General features: G+C 40.5%; 1 protein-coding gene across 3 annotated transcripts in view; it reads right to left on the minus strand.

Moving 5' to 3' along the window:
• smg7 (SMG7 nonsense mediated mRNA decay factor) overlaps positions 1–15,590 on the minus strand; it is a 137,989-nt gene that overhangs the window by 11,227 nt on the left and 111,172 nt on the right. Inside the window, exons 15-20 of one of the 3 annotated variants that reach the window (XM_080195709.1) lie at positions 15,109–15,253; positions 13,657–14,006; positions 12,588–12,837; positions 11,284–11,393; positions 9,902–10,051; positions 4,587–4,673 (exon numbers count right to left, since the gene is read on the minus strand). In XM_080195709.1, the coding sequence (XP_080051835.1) occupies positions 4,587–4,673; positions 9,902–10,051; positions 11,284–11,393; positions 12,588–12,837; positions 13,657–14,006; positions 15,109–15,253 (1,092 nt within the window). Of the gene's footprint in view, positions 1–4,586; positions 4,674–9,901; positions 10,052–11,283; positions 11,394–12,587; positions 12,847–13,656; positions 14,007–15,108; positions 15,254–15,590 lie in introns of all 3 variants that reach the window. The other 2 variants (XM_080195708.1, XM_080195710.1) reach the window with 2 other exon arrangements.

Below are 15,590 nucleotides of genomic sequence, written 5' to 3' on the forward strand. Positions count from 1 at the left end.
CTTATCAAAAACCCATCAACCCGCGTCTTAAAAATATTTAGTGGGGTAGCCTCCACCACTTCAACAGGCAGAGAATTTCAGAGATTCACCACCCTTTGAGTGAAGAAGTTCCTCCTCAACTCCGTTCTAAACCGCCCCCCCTTTATCTTGAGGCTGTGCCCCCTAGTCCTACTGTCCTTTGAGCGGCAAGAGTCTCTCCACCTCTATCCTATCCATCCCATTCATCATCTTATACGTCTCAATGAGATCTCCCCTCATTCTTCTAAACTTTAACGAGTACAAGCCTAGTTTATTCAGCCTCTCCTCATAGCTCAACCCCCTCGGCTCCGGTATCAGCCTAGTAAACCTCCTCTGCACTCCCTCCAAGGCCAAAATATCCTTGCGTAAGTACGGTGCCCAAAACTGCACACAGTACTCCAGCTGCGGCCTCACCAATGCCCTATACAGCCACAGCAAGACCTCCCTACTTTTATATTCAATCCCCCTTGCTATGAAGGCCAGCATCCCATTAGCCTTCCTGACCACCTGCTGCACCTGCAAGCTGGGTTTTTGCGACTCATGCACAAGGACCCCGAGGTCCCTCTGCACCGTCGCCTGCTGCAGTTTTTCTCCACGTAAGTAATAATCCTTCCTACCATTATTCCTACCAAAGTGGACCACCTCGCACTTGCCAACATTAAATTCCATTTGCCAGTTCCTGGCCCATTTGCCCAGCCTATCTAGGTCCTTCTGCAGACTCTCCACACCCTCCGCACAATTTGCCGTTCCACCAATCTTGGTGTCATCAGCAAATTTCGACACCATACACTCCGTTCCCTCCTCCAGATCGTCTATATAAATGGTAAATAGCTGAGGCCCCAGCACCGACCCCTGGAGGCACTCCACTAGTCACCAACCGCCAATCCGAATAGCACCCATTGACCCCCACTCTCTGCCTCCTATTTGACAACCAATCCTCTATCCACGCTAACACCCTACCCCCAACTCCATGCCCCCTTACCTTCTGCAATAACCTCTTGAGGTACCTTGTCAAACGCCTTCTGAAAATCAAGACAGACCACATCCACTGGCTCTCCTCTATCCACCGCCCTAGACACATCCTCATAGAACTCCAGTAAATTCGTCAGACACGACTTCCCCTTAACGAAACCGTGCTGCGTCTGCTCTATCAAGCAATTCCCCTCAAGATGCCTCGCTATTTCCTCCTTGATGACGGATTTTGACATTTTACCTACAACAGACGTTAAACTAACCGGCCTATAATTCCCCACCTTTTGCCTGGCACCCTTCTTAAACAACAGCGTAACATTAGCCGTTTTCCAATCTTCCAGCACTTCCCTGGAATCCAGCGACGTCTGGAAAATAACCACCAAGGCATCCACTATCACCTCCGCCATTTCTTTCAGAATCCTCGGATGCATTCCATCCGGTCCTGGGGACTTGTCCACAATCAGCCCCTCCAGTCTGTCGAGCACCGCCTCTCTAGTAACAGTAATGTCATCGAGACCCTCCAGTCCTACCACCTTTCCATCTCTAACACCCGGCAAATTATTCATGTCCTCCTCCGTGAAGACTGAAACAAAAAAGTTATTCAAGACCTCAGCCATTTCCCCATCCCCTACCACTAAGTCCCCCCTCTCATCCTCTAAGGGTCCAACGTTCACCCTAGCCAGCCTCTTCCTTTTTATATATTTATAAAAACTCTTGCTATCCTTTTTTATATTAAGCGCGAGCCCAGCTTCAGTTTCTCCTACCCTTCTTTATCAATTTCTTTGTCAATCTTTGTTGACATTTAAACCTCTCCCAATCCTCTTCTCGCCCACTACTCTTAGCTACTCTAAACGCCTCCGCTTTTAATTTAACACTTTCCTTCACCTCCTTCGTTATCCACGGCTTATTACCTCTCTCCTACGGTCCTTTTTGACCATTGGAATAAATTTCTGTTGAGCACCAAGAAAGATCTCCTTAAAGATCCTCCACTGCTCCTCAGCAGACCTACCTTCCAACGCGCTCCCCCACTCCACACTCGCCAATTCCTCTCTCATCCTACCGTACTCCCCTCTGTTCAAACAAAGGACACGTGTCTGGGAACCCACTTTCTCCTCCTCCATCTGCACCAGAAACTCCACCATACAATGATCACTCTCCCCAAGAGGATCCTTCACCACAAGGTCCCTGATTCTACCCGCCTCATTACATAGCACCAGATCCAAGATAGCTCGCTCCCTCGTCGGCTCCAACACACTGTTCAAGGAAACTATCCCGGCAGCATTCCAAGAACTCCTCCTTGGGCCCACCGCGTCCAACATGGGTCGACCAATCAATATGCAGATTGAAATCCCCCATAACTACAGCCGTCCCATTCCTGCACGCTGCACTTATTTGCGCGTTAACAGCCCGCCCCACCTCCAGATCATTATTCGGGGGCCAATAGACGACACCCACCAGCGTCTTCCTCCCTTTGCTGTTCCTAATCTCTACCCACAACAATTCCACTTTCTGCTCTTTGGCTCCAATATCATCCCTTGCTACCACCCTGATGCTATCCTTAATCAGCAGAGCTACGCCCCTCCCCTTTTCCCTCCCGCCTATCCTTCCTAAACACTTGATACCCCTGGACATTCAGCTCCCAGTCCCTGTCACCTTGCAGCCACGTCTCTGTAATGGCCACCAGATCACATCCATTTGTGCTGATCTGCGCCACCAGCTCATCCACTTTATTCCGAATGCTTCGTGCATTCAGATAAAGTGCCTTCATCCCAGCCTTCACCTGGACCCTATTTGCTGGAACGCCACCAACCATACTCACGCCCCCCACTCCCTTTATTATTGGGACATCCTCAGCCTCTACCCTTACCTGTACCCTCTCCTTAACTTTAGGCCTCTTAATGTCACCTACCCTCGCACCCTCCCCCCCTCTAATTAGTTTAAAGCCCTGTCTACAGTCCTCTTTACACGATTCGCCAGGACTCTGGTCCCAGCACAGTTCAGACCAACCCCATCCCGCCCGAACAGGTCCCACCTACCCCAATACTGATGCCAATGCCCCATAAATTCAAACCCATTCCTCCCACACCAATCCCTGAGCCACCCATTCACTTCCTTAATCCTGTCAACCCTATGCCCGTCTGCACTCGGTTCAGGCAGTAGCCCGGAGATAACCACCTTGTCGGTTCTACTTTTTAATTCCATTCCCAGCTTTTCATACTCCCTCCCCAGATCCTCAGTTTGCATTTTGCCTATGTTGTTGGCACCCACACGTACCACAACGACCGGATTCTCACCCTCCCACTCCAGGTTCCTCCGCAGCCCAGCTGTGACATCCCGGACCTGAGCACCAGGCAGAGAACACACCCTTCTGTGCACTTTGTCATTGTGACAAAGGACAGTGTCAATACCCTTCACTCCACTATCCCCAATTACAACTACGTTCCTTTTCACCTTCTCCTTGCCTATGCCCTGCTGCATCACTGTACCGTGTGCAGTTTGCTCACCGACCTCACCTCCCTCGTTCTCGTCCAGACTGGAAGCAAGAACCTCAAACCTGTTATGCAGATTGAGAGGCTGAGGCCTCCTCTCTCCACCCCCCTTCCTCCTCTCCCCACCCCCTTTCCTCCTCTCAGCAGCCCCCTCTTGTTCCTGACCCTTAGAGTTAGCCAGTCCAGGGGGGATGGATGTCACTTGCTCCCCATTGACAATGGCACCCTCCCTCCCCCTGATGAGCCTCAGTGTCTGTAGCTCAGAGGCCAGCTCATCTACCTTGAGCTGGAGCTCCTCCAGCAACCTGCACTTACTGCAGACATGGTCACTGGGAAGTACCCTTGGGTCCACCAGTTCCCACATCATACAGAAACAACATGATCTTTACAAACACTAAATTGGGCATTGGTTTGACATTTAAATTTAAAAAGCACAACATAACAACAGTAATCCCTGAATTACCAGTCTTGATTACATATTTAAACTTTGGGAGTACTGCTTGAACTTTCAGACCCAGAAGCAAGCATGCTAGCAACAGAGCTGAGCAGTCGTTTTAAAGCAATTAAAATAAAAGCAAGCTAAAAAAGGGGATAAAATATTGTAAAAACACTTTCTCTGTGAAAAAATTTAATAGGCTTACAACATTTGCCCTTGGATGTCTATTTATGTCTGTTTATAGAAACCAAGTGCCAATAGCATAAATGAAAGCAAAAAACCGAACAGAGGAAAGATTACAGTATACATCGGACAAAAATCACCCAAATAAAGAACTGCCAAATTAAAACAGTCTTCATTTCATGAAAGCACTGCTGGAACATAGAAAACAAAAGAAAAAGGGGCAGAGAATTGGCCTTAGTTCAGATTTTTAATTTTGGATTCATAGGATAACCTGGTGACATTATGCAGTGACATGCAGAACCTAACCACAATTTCTGAAAGATTACTTCATTAGCATGTCATAATAAATAAAACAATTAAATGTGCTCCTGTTTTCTATGCATAAGTCATTAGAATTCATCAGTAGGATTATAAATGTAACCACAAAACAGAACTTAAAAAGGTATAATCAATTTCTAGAAATGGATTATAATTTTGCTAAAATGTACCTGGTTGAGTGAAAAAGGTGGCAAGGACAGTAAGGAAGAAGAGGTAATTAGCTCAGAAGGTCTCTCGAGTCGAGATCTGTTTGGCATCTGTGAAACAAAACAGAAAAGAAATGTGTTACAAATTAAATGCAGTTAGTCTGCCATATCTACTTACCCATATTAATTTAGTACAGTACAATTTATAATACAACATTAATATAATAGAATTAACATAGTCACATCAGACCTCTAATATTTAGAAATATTAGGACAGCCCCTGTCCTTCTAGATAATCATGGTCATGGGTTGGAAGGTGCTGTCTAAGAAGGCTTGGTGAGTTCCTGCAGTGCATCTTGCAGATGCTATGCATTGCTGCCAATGTGGAGGGAGTGAATGCTTGTGGATGGGATGCCAATCAAGCAGGCTGCTCTGTTCTGCATGGTGTCAGGCCTCTCAGGTGTTACTGGAGCTGCACTCTTCCAGACAAGGGGAGAGTATTCCATTACACTTCTGACTTTAGCCTTGTAGATGCTCAGGGATTTTTTTTGGAGGGGGGACATTGAATATCAAAGGGCAATGGTGAGATTCTCTCTTGCTGGAGATGGTCATTGCCTGACATTTGTGTAAGACAAATGTTCATTTTCTACTTGTTAGCTTAAGCCTGGACAGTTGCCAGGTCTTGCTGCATTTGGGCATGGCTACTTCAGTATCTGAGGAGTTAATCAATGAACACCTCTACTTCTGACCTTTTGAAGGAGTGAAGGTCACTGATGAAGCAGCTAGAGATGGTTGGACCCAGGACACTACCCCGAGGGACGCCTACAGTGATGTCAGACAGTTGAGACGATTTACCTCCCACAACCACAACAATTTTCCTTTGTGCTTGGTATGACTCCCAACAAATGCAGGAATCAGACCAGCATACTTTAAGTAGTACTATATATGAAAACAGTCCTCAAAAATTCTCCCAATTCCTACAGGTGTCGCACTAAAAGATGCAATAAAAATAATGTTAAAATGTGAAGTGATATTTGAGAAAACAACTACCATAATAACAGCCAACTGTAAGTAATGCATTGTTACCGTCTGGAGCCCAAAAATTAAATTTACTTCCTTTGTTCAAAATGTAAATGCTTCACAATTTTCCATTTAAATACACACAAGTTTGCATGTACAAGCAATTAAGCCCTTACATATTATTAATGATGCTGAGTTTTCACATCATGCTCCTGGATTTAGGGAGGATTACAAGTTTAAAAACAGCAGTATTTGACAAGTTAATACTATACTGAATTCAGGGCAGACGATGCACCAATTCTTCCTCACACTATGATAGGACTGGTAAAGGAGAGAATTGTGCTTTCACCTAACAACTCATTTCATAAGTGAACAAGATTAGAGAGATAGGGACAGTGAATTCTCTGTTGACATGGACACACAGGTGCCATCTAAGGAATTTGGCATTAAAGAAATCCTAGGCTGTACTGATTACTCTTCTTATGCTCGTCTGTCTCCCCCACTGAATCATCCACAGGGATCTGAACTCTCTGCCACCTTCATCAAAGGTCTTGGCTCCATTGTTGCATAATGTGCAGCATACAGTAAACAACAAGCATTCTGAAGGCTGTGGTTGGCCCACACTGAAGGGAGCCTGCTGATTTGTCCAGGCACCTAAATCACACCTTTACTGTGCTAACAGCCTGTTAAATGTCACATTGCCATCAGATATGCAATTTATTGCAGTATTATAGGGGTTTAGCGGTCAGGTTTGTAGTTAGTATCCCTTAAGTTTGCTTCCAGGCATGAAGAGATCAGGAAGGTTGAGCTGCCGCAGGACGAAAGCATTTTGATAGTTGTCTGGGAACTTTGTGCATAGCTGCGCAAGATTTTTTTTGCAGTTGAACACTAGCTACACAATGAAATGGAAGACCTTGCAGTTGACAAATAATTGGATTTTGTGAGGATAATCAATGGCATCCTGCACCTGTAGGAAGCAAGCCATATCTGGAAAGCCAAGTGCCTGCTCATTCTGATTGAGAGAGCAAAGTTACCGCAATTGCCAGACTTAGCAGTAGGCAGGTGATGTCAACATCTGAGCTCCAATGTAAAGCATAAGCAGCAGCAACCATTCTGATATGAGTGAATTTCCAGTGTTGAAGGTTGCCTCCAAACTGTACAAAATAGCACTTCAGTGCGTAAACCCTTCCCCACCAACTGGTATGATAACATTTGAGGACTGAATATTTATCAGTATCTTTGTCCAGAATTGGCTCAGCCCCCTAAATTGCTGGTGTATTTGTCTTGCTTTCATAGAGAAGTTTCAAGAAGTCCAGGAGACCCACTGAAAATAGTGAGTAAATTTTTTTGAATTAAGCAGCTTAATACACTCCAGTCAGTCAATGTGGAAGTTGGGAGATCTGAGCCATTACCATTAATTCAGCCAGTTTTAAGTCCCCAAAATTTCATCTAATCCCACATGCTCTTCAAACTTAAAATTCAAAGAGCCGAGCATCAATAACCAACATTAATAATTTAAACCAGATCAAATACAACATAACAATATTATGTCTTTAGGGCTGCAATATAAACATATGGGCAGAGCTGCATGAACTGTAACAACTTGTTTCCATTTTCCATTATCTAAATGACCAACAATGTTGGTTAACTATCACATCACTGAACTGAAGATAAGACAGATTGGAGGAAGTATGAGTTCAATGCTTCAAGATTGTAAATGAAATAAAAACAGCACTTTTAAGAACTCAAAGTATGAATTCTATATTTAAAAGACACTGGGAAAGGGATCGACAAAACTTCACATTTAATTTCAGGCAGTGTCAGATAAATGCAAAGTGTTTCTGATGTGTTATAGGGAGTTGTAAAAGTATCTTAAAACTGAAAGCAGTCCAACGCCAACTGCTCAGAAACACCTGCCTGGAGTCCAACATTGCTGTCCAAAGACAGCATTTTCATTGCTATGTCTGCACATCCAGGATATATACATAACTTTCAGTTTTGTAACTAGGAAATGCTATGTGGATAATGCTTCGATTAAGATAACAGGAATTATAATGACCAAAACCATACTTTTGCATGAGAACAAAATAATCAATTCTATCTGATATGGATTCTTTCACCTAAAAATTTCATGAAATCTGTCCCAATTCCACAAATGGTATAAATTTGGTTGCTCAGTCCTTATCAGTGATTACTTTACATTACATGTTCAACAATTGCTTAGATAGCTAGCAAGTCTCCCATGGTACGTTACAAAATTCTGTAGATTTTATGAAAGGGCATTAGCCATGTGGGGATAACACCAGATCACTGATCCATAGTAACTGAGGTCACAGGGGTTCTGTTTGTTTTAAGTTCAGATCAAATTGTGTAAAGATATTGTCAATATAATTTCAGGAGTTTGCACAACATTTATAATTGAACAGAAACAAAGGTTATAACAGCTGTGTACTCAGTTAAGTGTTATTCCCCTCTCATTGAAAAGTTCAAGATAAATATTACCTGAACAACTTTTGAAATACATCTTCTAGCTTTTCTTCAAATAATTTTGAAAAACAAACAAATGGAATTTGTTGGAGGCAGAGAGAAACAGTCTACTGAGGCATCCAGGGAATATTGCAGTGTATATGTTCACACTAGGTAGAAGGGAGGGCAGGGAGAGAGAGACACAAGAGAGATGAGGGAAGAGGACAGTAGGGAAATAAAAAGAGGGAAAGCTGGAGAGATGGATGCAATGTAGAGGCAGAACTGAGTGGAGAGGATAACAATCAGTGACACTGATGACAAAAGTAAACAAATATCTTTGCTTGCAAATTATTGCCACTGACTTCCCCTCAAATGTCAGCAATCACATTTTTAAAATGTCATATAATGAGCACTTTTTAACGATATTGATTCAATTGAACAAGCCTTCAAGAGATGGAGGACATAGTGGCACATGTGCATTGAAGCTCAATTTGACAATGAAAGTAGCCACGTAGCATCTGAGTGGCAACGTACAGCAGGGTTGCAAAGTAGCATGTCAAGGAAGAGACATTTAAGAGGATAGACGGAAAAACAAGTCTCAAGAGGGATGATGCAATGCAATGAAATAACAGGAAGAAAGGAGGCTGTGAACTAGACTAATTTTATAAAAAAGTGTGTTTGAAGGGGCAACATAGGGGAACGTTTCAAACAGAATAAAAATTAAATCCTGAAGGAAGAAAATATTAAAAGCTTTAAAAATTAAACCACAATGTCTCAGTAAGACAGAAATTGGAAGGAAAGATGGTGAAGAAACACTGACACTGGGGCAGTGAGGACTGGTCATAAATTTAAATAAGTCATCTGGAGCCGACTAAATCAGAAATTCACTCCTTGTGTCATCTAGTGGCCAAAGAGTGCAAATACACTGACAAAATTACATAGGTATAATCTTTCATAAATGTGGGCACAGGCATTTATAATGGAAAAAGTTTATGCCCAAAACACAATGAAAATATCAACTGGAAGCTGGATTTTGCAGACCGGTCATACAAATTTCTTAGTATTATTTGTGTCAAGACTCTTGCTGTTTTAATGTTTGTAATCCTAACATTTCAGATCCTTACAATTACCTCAACTATGGCAAGCAAATAAGTTATATTTTCTTGGCTTTTTGTTGTCTCCCTTTCCACACTTGTACCTTTATCACCTCAGCATTCACTTCTGTAATACTAATCAATGATGTTCCCCTCAATCATTCTACTCTATGCAAACTTCCCATCTGCCCCCAATTGTTTCTCCCATTACCATCTTTATGATGGTGATTGTTTCTTCCATTTTGTTTTTTTCTTTCAATACCCTCATTGCGTTTTTTCACTACCACAAAATTTGAAACTCCAAAAATCTTCTAGGCAGCTCTCACTACTTTGTTGCTAGCAACAACATGAAAATGCTGCCAAGTTAATGACTAATCTCAGCTCCCTGATCAACAGTCCAGTTTTAACCAATGCTTTTAGCAGATTTAGTGTTAAAACAAATCCTTCCAAATGTTAATCCTAAAAGATGTGAAGTTGCAATAAAATTAGTTAGTTTGTAGTGTTGACTTGTATCAAAATAACCAGAATGCTTTGATTTATACCCGTGTATAAAGAAAACACAAAAGATGAGTTAATCTTCAATAACTTGTCTAGAACATTATTTTTAAGTGAAGAACACAATGGAGCAAGCAAGCAGATATTTACTGACATTGCTGCTTGAATAGCTACTATACAGAAAACTGTGTTTTGTTTTTTTTGCATTCATCAAGAATGGAAATGCAAGACAGAAAAAAGATGATCAAAGTAGTAGGTACATACAAAGAAACCTCGCCCCGAAGTGCTGCAAAGAGGGCTAGTCAAGGCCTGGTAGAAATCATGGGGTTTGGAAAAAGCCAGCTCTTCCTCCTCCTCAAAGTCAGCAATACTTTTTAACAGATCAGGAGGCAACAGAGGTGAGCTCTTGGCATCCTACAGACAGAAAAGGAACAGAGGAAGAAAGCATACTCAGAGGAAAAATAAACAAAGTCTTAAGAGTTGGATTCAGAACCAGAAATACTGAAAATTCTTGCCAAAATATAATTTATCCTATGGCTGGAAATTTACGTGAAGAAATGGGAATTGTTTAGAAGCAATGAAGTTGAGTTAACAAGTGAATATCAGGCATGACTTTAAATGATTTAAAGTACTGTATTAAAAAATGATCCATTGGAGAAAATGAAATAATTCTTATTGTATAGTATACACTGGAAAATATCAATAGAAAATATTTTCACTTCAGTGCATTATTTACACAATGTGAATTCAGGTTTATGAGGAACACAATATATTTTTAAAACTCACCCATCCTTATATTTACAAATACACAACTACAAACTACCTTATCTCATTACATGTTTAAATAGTTCTACTTTTACAATTAAACAATATAAAAGGGCACTGAAATATTTTGAACAGTATTGTTGCAAAGATGTCATCCAAGCTGCTGAATGGGTCTAATTAATATATTTAACTATGTTAGTGAATAATAGCTAATATAAAGAATTGCAATTTAATGTGATTTAGAAGCTGTTGAAATATCAAAAATGATCTGAAATTGCACAAACATAGCAGCTAGAGATGGGTGGACACAATGAGATGCAAAAAAAAAATGAGGATGCTGCTTGAAGCATGACATATTAAGAACAGTCATGAGAATCAGTGATGAGTCAGTACAAACTAACTGGCAGGTATTTACAAACAATGAACACAATGTTATTTTTATAAACCTAAAAACTGAAAAACAGTAAAACAGAGCAAAACAAAAATATATCAAACTGCCAAATCAATGTCATGTCAAGTACTAGTTTAGATACAAGAGGGCATGTGAATTAAAGTGGAATGTATTATGAATTGAGTTTTCATTTTAATTCTCATGCCTTCTTTAATTTTACAAGCAAAGGTCTCTCAAAATCCATTATTTAAGTGGGTAGGTTAATCAGAAACAAAGTTTACTTCCTTATGTTCAAGGCCAAACTAGCAACAAGGAGGATTAAAAATGCTGAAATAAAATGTTGAGCTGAATTTAAATATTTTGGGTAACACAATGCTAAAAATTCCTTGGCATAAATGAGAATTAGCTCCTCCAGGCTGAAATACAAGCTTAACTAATATATGTGCACATTATACTAAATGATGCTTATTTGTTTTCACTCATACCTTACCTCATAAGACTGCATTCTAGGCATGTTATCCTGATCCGTTCGGAATACCCCTGGCTGTCGTTTCACCAAACGGTCATTACTCAGTTGATGCCCCATTATATGCCGCATATCTGACAGAAAAATATAAATACTTTGTGACAAAAAGTCCATTGGCTTTAATATGCCTGTCCCATTTCATAAATCATCTCATTCATTTCTTTCCAGAAATGGAATTCTAATATATCCATTTTCAAAAATCCTTCATGTCATTTATTTCATAGTGTTTCAGCTGAATTCTCATTTTACAAAGTTCCAAGTTGTTAAGCACGTGCTTAACAATTTGAATGTTTCGTAATGGAAGATAAGTCACTTGAATCAATATTGATTTTCTTCGTAAGGCTGAAAGCCTTAATTTCATTCAGTTTTGTGATCAAACAATATCATATGTTCTTTGATATCGTATGCAAGGTAGAATAGAGTCAGAAAGCTTCAAGGATGCTGTGGTCTTATGATTACAGACGTAAGTGCACTTTCAGAAAACAGGAAATAAGCTTAACTAACTCAACTGGAACACAACAGTTTGGGAAGTCTAGTGTAGCAAAGTGTGTAATATTAAAAATGATGTTAATTGATGCTACAACGAAATTTCAACCTGACCAAATCAAACCAGATTAAAAGGACGATAAAGAACAAATCTGGTCATTGTAGGAATGCAAATAATAAGAAGTTAAACAAAGGTTTTTGGAACATTCAAAGGATATGGCAGTACAAAAGTAAGGATGGAGTAAAAGATCTTGTACGGAAAATAATGGATGTAAGATCAGTGACAACTTTCCAAGTAACTTTTTTCCCCCAAATACATTCGCAGTAAAAAAAAAGTGTAAAATATATATAGGCTACTAAAAAAATGACAAATGGTAGCTGGCTTCAGGGATAAACAAGATCCATAATCTCAACGCTATACAAAATGGTTCATTTATTACAAAAAGCACAACATATTCACTCAATGCTTCTCAGATCATGTCCAATCCATTAAATGCTGTAGACTGTCTACCAGTCAGCTGGCCCCACTCCACATGCATTTTATTTTTTACTCCCTGAAGGCAAGTTGCCACTTTATCAATGTTAAACAGCTGCTCATACTTAGAGGTCAAGGTGGAATTACAGCAAGTCCAGTCTTATTCTTTCCCAGCTTCTACATGTATGCACTTTAAAGGTGGGTTATCAAATGGTAATCACAGCAGGAACCCAGTCCCTGTTGGTGAGAACTCAATTTCAAACAGTACAGGGCATTCATCATGAGTTATCAAATCTGCTCAACGTACCATAGTCCCATGCAAAGTCCTGCAATTTCTGCACATCTGAAGGGTTCTGGGTAAATGGCTCCATAACAAATGCTTTCAGGTTCTTTTCCATCTGGACTTGCTGTGATTGTTGAAGTGACTTTTCAAACAGCTTTAATGGGTCCTGATGCATGTAATAGGGTTGCTGCTTCAAAGACATCGGGATAGATGCCTTTTGATGCTGAGAGGGGACCGCATGATGTTGATTCCAAAGCTGGTTAGTCTGATCAGCCTGCAGATACTCAGAGGAAAATATGGCATTTTAATTGTAATCAAAGATCGATTATCTAGGCTGGACAAGGTCTTTCTTTCTTTAATTATAAAAGTTATCCTCCATACACTACTTGATGGAAAATCACAAACATATTTAAGCTAATTTACTTTACAACCCTGGAAGCACAATGTTTTCCATCTGTTGCTCAATGTAAAATATCCACCTCTTAACACCTTGTTTTTCCACCTGACTAACTGAAAGCTTTGCAACTTATGTTAACCTCAAAAGACAAAATGGTCATTATTGAGAGGATCACATTCAAAAGAATGAGGACACTATAGTTACCATACTCACAGTTCTTCCACAAAAACAAGTTTATAACAGAAGTGTGCTTAAAAATGGAGACAGTGTTTAAAGCAGACTGGCAAAACAACATTAGTGCAGAAATCTATTTTTAAAATTTTGGCTGGACGTTACAAATAAGCATTATTCTTTGCAAATATCATTTGAAACTTGACTGATACAGCAAAATTTATAACACCTGTTTTATATTGCAAAATCTAATCTTGTACATGCGGAATTCTTAAAAGTAACTGGCAGAGACACCATAGGGTAATAGAATAAACCCTTAATTAAGTTACACACAGCCTTAAGTCATTATCAGGAATATTTGTATTATGACAATCTGCTGACATTAGTCCATAATCCACCCAGACTGAAGAGACGTACAGCTTTCAATGTAAAAATAGATCTTATCATTAAAAGGAAACTTTTGTGCAATAACTTAGCTTATTTGCAGCACTCCCAACATTCTGGAATGTGTCACACTCGTCTTACCTGCTGAGGTCCGAGATGGTGTTGATTCTTTCCCAGTTGCTGTGCTGCCTTAGTGGGTGACTGTTGGTTCACAACCGGAACCTGAAGTTGCGATTGGGACTGGGCAATCTGCTGATGTTGCTGAGGTTGTTGCTGTTGGGGTCCTTGATTTATTGGCCCTTGCCCTGATGGCCGTTGCTGACTATAAGGGACATGGGATTGCTTCCCACCTGGCACCTGGTTTCCTGATTGGGGGTGACCAGTGGCTTGGAGGAAAGGTCCTGGTATGGAAACTCCAGGTGGAAATGTGTAGCCAGGAGTCATCTGGAAAGTAACTGGTGGAGACACAAGATAGGGAGGTGGAGGGAACCCTGCAATAAAAAGACACTATTAAAGATCACTAGCAGGCATACCAGTACTATGATTCAGCATGCATGCCAATCCACAATCTGTATTAACAGAGAAATACATGCTGTTTACTAGAATTAAGGAGGTAGACAGTCTTTCATGGCACAAGAGGCAGCTATTTGGCTTCTATACTGGCACCCTGCAGTACAATCAAATCAATCCCAGTCATGAAGGGTCTGGACAGAGTAGAGAGAGAAACTATTCTCACTTTTGAAAGGATCGCGAGGGGGGGGAACCACAGGAGGTGGGGGGCACAGATTTAAGGTAACTATCAAAAAGAGCAATGGAAACATGAGAAACTTCTTCATGCAGCGGCCTGGAATGCAGCGAAGGGTGCACTGGAGACCAGTTCAATTGAGGCACTCAAAGGGAATGAGACTTAACTGAAAAGGAAAAATGCACAGGGTTACAAGGAAAAGGCAGGTGAATGTCTCATTTGAAGAGCCAGTGCAGACACAATGGCCGACTGGCCTCCTTCTGCATTGTAATAAAGTGATTCTGAGAAAGGCCACTGTCCTTTCCATCATCTCCTTCCCAATTTGTCAGTGTTTGACTACTCTATCGTTTACCAAAAGATTTGCTTCCGTCTTCACATCTGTTGCACGAACACTGGTTTTGCAAGAAATTGTTGTTACCCAAACAACTTCTACAAAAGCTAAAACGTTGATTAATAAGAACTATTTAATTAATTGTTTTATTAATTGGTGCATTGCATTTAAGAGATTTCCACCCAAGTATGTGGGGGATGCTCATGTGATTTACTATGCTACTGACTCAAGAGTGTCTACAGCCATACTGGAACAATACCATACTTGGAAATAAATTAACTCTACAAATTCAGTTACGATCAACACTGCATAATAACGTGAGAGTTCATTAAACAGCACCTATTGGCACCCATGTGAAAAACTTCCTAAATATTTATCAATGGAAACGGATTTGAGGGATCAATTTAAAACAAAAACAGAAACAAAATGCAATGCCTTATATAGTTAACACTGCAAGGCTTAAATGATCATTGTTTGCAAGTAATGTTTCCAAATTTAAATACATAAACTCACTGACCTGGTCGGCTAGGAAGTGGAGGAAATGCTCCTGGATGGTGGATGGGGATGAACTGAGAGTTGCTGGTTTGGTTTTGTGACTGAGTCACTGGTGTTTTCCTTGCCTCTGAAACAGGTGTCTTTCTCAAATCTGACTGAGTTTTTACCTGAAACGTAAATTATAAATTGTAATTCAGATTACCAAGCCAAGTATTCTATTTCCCAGTCTATTCAAATAAATCATGACTAATTTCTGATAAGGTGTTGTCAAATTCTATTTTTCCCCTAGATTTATTAAACACAAGACTATGTAAACCTCAAAAGGAATTCATCTGCCTTAATGGCCACAAATAGCACTAAAGCAAGATAAAAAGATCAAATCTTAACCATTCATTTTGTATTTCATTTGGGAACTCCAACCCATAAGCACCTTCAAATGCTTTGAAGCATGCCCCTGAGTTCCAAGAAGGAGCTTGTGGTCAATCTGATTAAAATTTTGTTTGA

The sequence above is a fragment of the Carcharhinus amblyrhynchos genome, chromosome 9, assembly GCF_965287045.1.
Source record: "Carcharhinus amblyrhynchos chromosome 9, sCarAmb.v2.hapA, whole genome shotgun sequence".
NCBI lineage: Eukaryota > Metazoa > Chordata > Chondrichthyes > Carcharhiniformes > Carcharhinidae > Carcharhinus > Carcharhinus amblyrhynchos.